We start from the raw sequence: 9749 nt of genomic DNA on the forward strand, positions 1-9749 counted from the left end.
TGTTCCGATGTCATTTTTTCCTTCCCTATCTGATTCCGATACCCGCAACTTGTGTATCAGTCGATACTGAGTACTGATCCAATATGAATACATAAACATCTAGGAATAAATAATAATTCCATTAAAATTGTCAAAAAAGTACAGCCACAAGTTGTAAAACCACAATGTCAATGCTGCAGTAACAGTACATTAAACAGTACTGCAACATAAATAATAATTGTTTACTGTAAATTAAACATCACTATGTGATAAATGATGTGGTATCGGATTGGCATAGACTGGTATACTCACCGATACCAGCATTTTAGGCAGTATCTGCAGCTTTTCCGATATTGGTATCGGAACAACTCATGATTACTGCTCAGCATCATTACTAACTTGAATGGTGGTGGAGGGATTATTAAAGAGGGGGGACGAAGGGTTTACCAGAAATAAGTATGCATATAATATTATAGAATACTACAAAGCTTACAGCAAAGTATTCCACATTTTTAGGACCAGTCCCTAATCCACATATAATTTTACAGATTATTCTTTGAGAAATATATTGGCACCAACAGGTAAGAAATGTGGTCAAAATGCCTCCCATTTTCTTGCTTGGTAAATGCTAACATTTCATCATGAATCAACCTTCAAAGCGACAAAATAACACAAAAAAGGAACAGCTATTCATTTTGCTTTCGCTGTAGTTTAGCCCCCAATGGTAATTGCACTCTACTGTATGTCACAACGTGACATACAGTCATACATCTACTGCGGAATAAAGTTTTAGCTGGCTTAAATTTCTGTTTCCATTGGGTTGTTGTACACTCACGTTACTTATGGCATCATCCGTCTTTTAATCTTCAACATGGATGAATAACAGCAACTGTTCAATCAAATTATTTCGATTGAAACTGCATAATTTGAAAGATGTGAAACATTGAAAGCTAACGGATAACATTTGGTTTGTTAACAAGAGATGGTGAATAACTCTCGTTAACAAATATTAATCTCATTGTACAGTAGATTGGTACACTTAATTGCATTTCAACTTTTTTGGAGCATTTATTAATTGTTAATTGAATTAGTAATTTGCTTTCCAATTAGAACCTTTCGATGTAAACATCACATTTCAGCACCTTTTGATCTGGATGCACCCAGTATAGAGACGATGGCAAAATCTAATTCATACCCATTTTTTTGTGGTCGGGGAACCTTGAATCCAACACACAGTTGAAAGCCCCTTGACGTTTCCCCGTGAATAGACTCTCCTGACCTCCGGCCCTCCTCTCCCTGAACTCAGCCACCATTATGTCAGTGTAAAAGTAATCGTTTCCTTTATCCAGTCTCTTCTACACCTTCAGGGAGAACCTGGTCAGCATTGACGAGCTGATCAACATCATGAGGCAGATCCAGAACATTCCAGAGCACAAGCTGCAGAGCCTCGCCGATGCACTGGACGACAACAAAGATGGAAAGATTGACATTGATGATGTCATCAAAGTATGCTTTGAATGTGTTGTTTCATGTTTGGGTTCATTTTTCCGTCCGTCTGTCTGTGAGCACTTAATGTCCGGCACGGTTGGACCGATCGGCTTGAAACTGTGCACATGCACTCCTGGAAGCCAGAGCAGAACCTCTGCCCCACAGTGTTCAGATTGCAGTGCAACGTTGCTGGCCCACAATACGATACCTGCCCGATACCTATGCTCTGCAGAGCACATTTTTCTAGTTTCTTATCATGGATTTACATTACAATCAATGAAATATAAACTTAAAGTGCTAATGCAGTTCCAACCTCAACCAGTCCCTAGCATCTCTGCCAGACTGAGAATGAGTAAGGAAGGAAAAGAGATTGCAGACTCAGGAAAAACAAGATGACAATAAGAAGGAAGAGTCACACATAGACTGCATCCAGACAGTGGATTCGAAGATGCCAAATGCCGCGAGCGGCAGGCGTCTCTTCCTGGTTTTTAAACAGCTGGTGGATGGAAATTAAGCTCCACCCACGCTGCAATTTGCAGCGTCGGTCAGAAAACTGGAAACGCGTGCGAGCTTCATTTTCCATCCACCAGCTGTCTAAAAATCAGGAAGAGACTCCTGCCGCTCGCGGCATTTGGCATCTACTGTCTGGATGCGGCCATCAAGTGCCACATTCAATTAAGCCTTGACACCTGCTGCCATTTACCACTGATTTGAACGAACTCCCATACCCGATCCTCCCAACTGGCAGCGACAAAGACACTGATATATACAACACTAATATCTAATGATCATTATCAATAAGGACATTGGCCTGTTGCACTACAAGGCTTTAATTTAGATAATGCTTAAGGTGAAAGGGCTTTTTCGCAGAGCTCCTGCTTTAGGTCTGTGGCATGGACCACTAAGACCCTGAGATTAGACTAATTGATTACGGTACTAATTTGACATTCCCTCCATCCTATCCAGGTAGTGGAACTGATCGACAAGGAAGATATAGACATCTCTACTAACCAGGTGGCAGACATCATGGCAATGCTGCAGAAGGAAGAGAAGCTGATTGAGAAGGAGAAGGCCAAAGAGAAGGCTGAGAAGGAGCAGGCAGCTAAATTGAACCGCTAACTTAAAAGGTGGGCCCTCGTTTAAGTGAGACTCTTTGAGATGTAACCCGAATCCTCGAAAGCTCTGGACACCCGACCACACTGAACAAAATCATCATCAGAGTCGAGGTAATGTCATGAGGTAACGGCTACCTTCTTCAGATATTGTTATATTATAATTTGGGCTCTAACTATTTTATTTTGTCAAAGAAAAACAAAAAAGGCGAATTGCCTTATCAAAGGTATCCCTTTCCAAGATTTAGAAGTAAATGTACGCACAACTTTAAGAAGGGAATTTCAATCGCCACTTTATTGAACTCTTTTGGACTAATTATATATACGAAATTATATTGATTTTCATGTGATTTGATTTATTTATACACAAGTATGAAAGTTTAGACCTCCCAGCAAACTAAAAGGAATCTGGAGAAATTACAAAAAATTTAGTCAAATAAATAAATAACCCTGATATTTAGGATTGAGGTGACCCTCTCTCCTTTCATTTCACTCATGCTGCCATTTCATGAAAGAAATGCACACAAAATAATCCACTTTCACCAGCGTCATTCCACTCACTTTGTTATCCTTATTAATATTAATTTCTGCTTTTGATTTTATTTGGTTTATATTGCATGTTTTTATACAAGTAGTGAAAGTGCTATTTATTGTTCACATCTGAATGTAAGACGGTCTTAGCAAGTGTGCCGCTTGAGGCTTAAGGTGTTGGTTGTAATCATTCTAACCAAAGACATATTTAGGCGTAGATTGAATATTCAAATCCCTCGACTAGTTCATAATATTATATCATTTAATTGCAAAGTCCTTAAATTCATATAGAGAATGAATCACTACTTCAATTTTCTAAGACATACAGGGTCTAGTCTAAAGATGTTTAACATTGTTAAATTTGTCATTGTGAAACAATTCTCCCTGCTGTATTCCTATACCATCACCGCCGTTCTCTCTTGAAACCCGAAGGTTTAATGGTGGCACATCTGGTTATGTAGAGACTTTGACTTAAAATATTTGCGGTCAACCAATGATGACTGACAGAATTTTTCTCTGGAATTAAGATCATTAGCAGAGTGAGAAATACCAACCATAAGACAAAACAATGGTGAATGTATTGGTTTGAGTGTTATATTGGTCCTCTGCCAGTGTTTTTTCTACTGCTATTCCATTAGTCTTCTTGGTTGGTAGGATAGTGAAAATTGCAGATGAATTTGTTAGACTGTGGCCTATAGACAAAACAGTTGGCGTATTACCCTAATGATTTTGGACCATTTGTGCTTGTATATGTCGAACATGAAGAGTACAGTAACCTTGCTCCCTGGTTATATTATGCAAAGTGGCCTTGTCTTGACCATGGATTATACAATCCATAATATAAGCTAGCAGAAATGTAGTGTACTGTAGCTATATTGTGTCTTTTGTATTAGGAGACTCCTTGCACTTTGATTGCGGAAGTTTATTGGTTGTTAACTGGTGTTGGATTAATAGCTCAAACACACTGTCGATGCATGACTCTGGCCGTTTTTATTTCTGTCCTGTATAAAGTGGTACTTGAGATAACGTTGAGTGGACACTTCGCGTTCTCTTTGCCTACTGTACCTGGAATACACATTAACTTGTTAAAATTATTTTCAGGAAGTGTCCTCGTTGAAATCCGATAGACGGTAATGATTATCAGACCCTTGTCAAATGCACATGTCAACCGGGGCGGGGGATATGCATATCTGCAAATGCACAACGACAAAGTGGCCCTCTAGATAACATGGAGTGTTCACTCTTTGCTCTGGAATGCACTGTCATCCGTTAAAATGATTAAGGAGTCTTGTCTGTTCTCTACCAGCAACAGTACCCAGGTCGGTCAGACAGACACGGCTCTCTCTCCCTTTGACAGGACCAAGGGGCTCTGCTTGGCCTGGCCCCAGTCATAGTGATAGGCGGCAGGGTAAACAGTCGGCCCATACATGGGCCACAGCCAGCCACACTGGAGGCCTCTGTTTAGGTTAGGAGTTCTCTGTCAGTACGTGGCACCGCTCTCAGCCGCATTAATCATCGCCCCCGTGTAAACATGTCGTTATGTGTGGAGAGGAACGTCGCGACAACCCCTCTCTCCCCCTTGGCACACACACACACACAAACTTTCACTTGCTGTCTTTCTCTCACACACACACACAATGTTTCCACCATGGTAGTAAGTGAGAGAAAGTGGTGTGTGCGTTTCAGATACCTGACAGGTTTGTTCTGGGAGGGGGGGGGGGGGGGGGGTTAGATTGGTAGCAGAGTGCCACTGCTCATGAACATGACGGGGTCAAGGGTAGGATAAGGCAAGGTGTCGTTGGAAATATATATATCAGTACTGATCAGTACAGCAATTGTAATTTCATACCCACAAAACATTAGATGAGCTGTTTCGATGCCCTTTGTTTTGTTTCTCTATTGATAACAGAAAGGAGTTGGGCACTGGCAAAGGCCAATTTCATACCAGTAAAGGCTAATTCTAAAACGGGTAGTCCCAATACTTGATTGGCTGGTTACCGTCACGTGACCGGTGTAAATTCCACCATAACCCACTCCTTCAATCACTGGGGCTACTTGCCAAGCAAAACAAGGAAGTGATGTGGCTCGCTCTGGTGGCGCAAAGCCTAGCTACTTTTGTGAATTAAATTGTTTTATTAGGTTAATATTGCTATATGTTTGTAACCGTTTTAGAAAAGCAATAAGCCACTCGAGGCCCCAGCTTACCAAGTATTTTACACTGACTGGGGGCGTAGGCAGACCCGAGGCGCAACCGAGGGTCTTCTACTCCCTTTGTAACCTGAGACCTCTCGTGGCTTATTGCTTAATTTAATACCAGTAAAATACTATTTTGGTACCAATAAAGGCAAAATCTATGTATTTTCAAGAAAGTCTCACTCTACACAAGACTTGTCTGTCTGACCAAGTATAAATTGGAAAGTATTGCTTTCTGATACTCAGCCCTAGTCCTGTAAAACACACCCTAGTATGTGTTTATTGGCAGCATGATGCACATAATCATGTTGCGTGCTAAAAAAAGAAATAAAACACTACAGTAACTGCTCCAGCACACATAATCATATATTTATCAAAGCATAACAAAAGCCCAAAACAACAGGCCTCGAAAGCATTGCATCAGAGCCACTTCATTGGTCACACTGTAGAGTGTTACACACAGGTCACGGCTGGCGGCTCGCAACAGGGTTTTACTTTCTTCTTGCTGCTAATTTGTATCTGCTTCTCTTGATGTTGAGGAGGTAGATGGAAAGGGAGGGTAGTTTTATAGACAAAGGCATTCTGACAGTGGTCTTAGGTTGGGCAATTCTTAGCTGGTGTTGCTTTTTAAAACTCAGCTCAGCAAGGAACACGATAAAGCCTGAAAAATCTTACCGCCTCAATGTATTCACAACCGACTGTCAAGGATGACCAATGATCACAGCGAAAATGCACTATATATTTTTTTTAGTATCATTTGTGATGAGTTGCTTCTTTAATGTGTGGAATTGGGGTACCTCTCGTTTGGAGTTGTTGGTTGGCAAGGACCTGAAAAAGGTGCATTATGCACTGCCATGCAAGCCGTCCTCTGATGTTGAGAAGAGTTGTGTATTAATATGTAAAGCAATAATATGTCTTTCATTTTATACCTTAAAAGGTTTTGAAGCTATTTTTATTTAAAGCAGAACAATGTGTACAGCAATAGCCTTAGAGATGATACTTTTTTGTAGATTATTCAAATTTAGGTTGTACATGGAAGCGTGCGTGTGTGTGTGTGTGTGTGTGTGTGTGATTGATTGGTCCATATTGAGCAGCAATGGAGCTCAGCTCATCAGGGAGATCATGATGCAGGACTCTTATTCGTACTCTTACTCGTAGAGACCTAAAAACATAGCTCAGAATGATCGTGCACTGTACTAGTACAGTATACTGTATATCTATTGTGTGTATCTGAAGACGCCAAATACCGGTGGGACTGACAGTTTGAAACAGACCAGATTTTGAAAAACGTTGCAGTATATTCTCTTCATAACTTGACTAAATTGTCTATGATATAATATTCCTTAAATACTGGTTATATCAGCCACTGATCAATGCAAGCTACTACTGCAGAGACTACTGAAGATTGTTGTTTTTCTTTTCTTTCTTTTTGCAAACATAATGAAAGTCATGTTATTTATTTATGAAATCATGTTTCACAAGTTGATATTTTTTAAACTGGAACAGTAAATGATCAAATGACGAGGTAGTTGATTTGGTTTTAGTTTTAAATCATATCTAAATCGAAAAAGTTTTTTTTCTCTTCGTATTCATGATGAAAAAATACATTCTGGATATTTAAAGAAGTGGCACATTAAACGTTGAATAAATGGATCCTTGAGTAATTGAGTGTGCTGTACCTTATTTAGTTTTTTGTGTTTTGCCATGCATGTCCCACCCACCCAATCACTCAATGCTTCTTTTCCCCACAACTATTTACTTAATTTATTTCTTACCAAACTTTAATTCAACCTCCATCATCTGTCATCCAAAAGCTCTTCTTTTTTATACACACCAACAACCATTATTTGTCATCCCTAGACCATCATTCCTCTGGCCTTACCAGGCATACCACACTCGTTGCAGCTCCCCACAAAACCTCTGAACTTCACCACGGGAATGCGACCATACAAATATTTTTCCAGTGACAATTTTAACTCTGTGCGTAAGCCGTACATGCACAGGATGCAGGCTGGTTTCACACGGGCACAAGAGGTATGCTTTTCAACTGCCCTGTAGCAGTTCGAACTGGGTTTGACGTTGAACTTTCAACACTTTATTCCAATGGCGTCTGCAGTACTTGAAGTTCTTATTGGTTGAAATGCACAGTGTTAAATTACAGAGATAAATTCAAGTCGGCTTTCATCCAACACTTGACTGAGCTCTTTAAGTGTGCAAAGTATACTTTGTACATTGTTCTCATGGCTATCTCGTCAAGCCTGTGTGGCACATATCTGATTCTGAAGCACAGAGGGAATACTAGAATGGAGCACATCTCTGCCAGGCAAGCCATATGGAATATCAAAACCCTGTTTGCTGGTGATTCAACATTACTCCCAAGAATATTTGTAACAAACGATGACATTTGTGGCACCCCCTATGCGTCTAGGTGAAATTGCTTTTGGCGCGATGTTGATGGAGGCCCTTCAAAATGTGATTTAATTCAGATATGAGAGTTGTTACGGGAAGTCGGAAATTCTCACAAAACGGTTTCAAAATGACCCAGTCCACAGCAACGGTGTGTGTGTGTGTGTGAGAGCAAATTGAATCTCAGGAAGTATGAAGCTATCTGCTTCAGGGTAGTTTGGGTTTTGAGATGCAGTATTATGACCGACCGACAGAAAAGTAATGCCTTCAAATACTTTTGATTGAGTAGTTTTGTTTTATGCATTGGTATCATGAATGAAACCAAAGCCATTAACATACATGAATCACTTAATATGAGAGAGGGAGGGGGAAGGAGGAAGAATTATTAATTGTTATATATTATATAAATTGTTTATGTGCATTCAAATGTGAATGAAAAAGGTTATAATGCACTGTAAAATTAACCTAAATTATGAGTTTGTATATATAATGACACTTTCAAAAAGTGGAAAGAGTAGTTAAGCACTAGTGTTAGCAATTGTTACATTTTGGGCCCCAGCTATAGTTTATTAACTGTTGTCTGTAAATGTTACTGAATGTATACGTATTTTGTATTATTCCGTTTTGAGGTTGATATTCTTTTTCCATTTTTAGTCTCAGCTAAAAGTGGATGGTCTGACGATCACTCCTGTAAGGGGAACAATTATTTTGCTTTTGAGTAGTAAATTAACATGATTTATCAATGTATTTTTTACTACAGTAACCTAAATCTACTGAACTTGCTGTCATAATATTGTTGATGTGATCGTACAAAGTGTATAACACTACTGATATTGTTTATTCTGGTCTCTTGACTGCTTCTGTGTCTATGTGAGCCAACTGAAGAAACTCACCTCAAAGGCACTTGATAAAAGCAAAGCAAGGGCATGTGCATTGCGTGCGCAAACTAATTTATAAAAACAAGTGTTGGACCTTTGGTTACATCACAACTGACTACTAAGGTACATTGTGTGCTGTTGTCCATAGTTTCAGCTAAAATGGTTGTCACATAGTTATTGTGTAGCAGGTGCTTCCATGCTGATGTACTGTATGTTTCTAAATCTGCACGCATAAAGCTGGGAGGCGGTTTCCCACAATCCCTCAAGAATTGTTTTTCCTGTTCCCTCTGTGATTTTATGTCACAGGGCTGCTTTGAGGATCATTTTAGTTTTGGCACTACATATGTCTTGACAATTTATTTTTGGTGCGTTTACTGCAGTGCTAAAAACATTCTTCTATTCCTGGTATGTGCAGTAAACACATTCTTTCTAAAAAACGATGGTTACATTTTTTGTGAGGGGTGAGAATACATAGAAATTAAGATAAATTATGCTGTTATTTTATATTTTATGTATAACGGGTGGTCATGCATCATGGCTGAAGGAATACAGATGAATCACTGAGATCAGTCGAACACTGGTTTGTATTCACTGAGGGTAGAGATGCTTGTGTAGAAGCTTATTATGTAGACGGTTTGAACTTTACAAATTAAGCTAGAATTTCCCTGCAGTTGGAGTCGGACCACACCAATGCTACATTCGTGTGGAATGAGTAACTCATGTGAAGGTCTTGTCTACACGTCCCCACCCTAAGATTCCTGCAGGAATTAACTGGAAAGAATCTGTTCCTTTGCAGATATATAGTTGTGTTTATAGTTACTATAGTTCTATTCATTCATGAGGTGAGGATAATTTAGGATCTTTCTTTTGTTTCCATGATTGTGTGAATTTTGATTCTCCTTCAACTCACCTTCAGCCTTTTCCAAACTGTAATACAAAGTTTTAGCATGATTTTCATTATAAGTTGAGTCAACTTCCATGATATTGCAAGGCTTTAGGGATCATACCCGCAGCTATGCCTAACCATTGTTCTTTCATTTCACCAATGACAGATGAATGTTTAGTCTCATTGAAAAGGGTTTCTTTCCTGCACTGTTGTATGTACAGTATAAAATATTTTTATGGTCATGAAAAGGCTGGAAAAGTACTGTAGAAGTATTAC

The 9749-nt window shown here is 39.4% G+C and overlaps 1 protein-coding gene across 7 annotated transcripts in view; it reads left to right on the forward strand.

The window, feature by feature from the left end:
- Positions 1-6967, forward strand: part of letm1 (leucine zipper-EF-hand containing transmembrane protein 1) — a 31664-nt gene extending 24697 nt beyond the window's left edge. For 4 of the 7 annotated variants that reach the window (XM_080784057.1, XM_080784061.1, XM_080784058.1 and 1 more), the window contains 2 exons: positions 1329-1485; positions 2434-6967. In XM_080784057.1, coding sequence (XP_080640183.1) covers positions 1329-1485; positions 2434-2586 — 310 coding nt within the window. In that variant the 3' untranslated portion in view covers positions 2587-6967. The remainder of the gene's footprint in view (positions 1-1328; positions 1486-2433) is intronic. The other 3 variants (XM_080784060.1, XM_080784062.1, XR_013965416.1) reach the window with 2 other exon arrangements.
- Positions 6968-9749: the final 2782 nt, after the last annotated feature.

Source organism: Protomyctophum bolini (assembly GCF_963924005.1).
Source record: "Protomyctophum bolini genome assembly, chromosome: 15".
Classification (NCBI taxonomy): Eukaryota; Metazoa; Chordata; class Actinopteri; order Myctophiformes; family Myctophidae; genus Protomyctophum; species Protomyctophum bolini.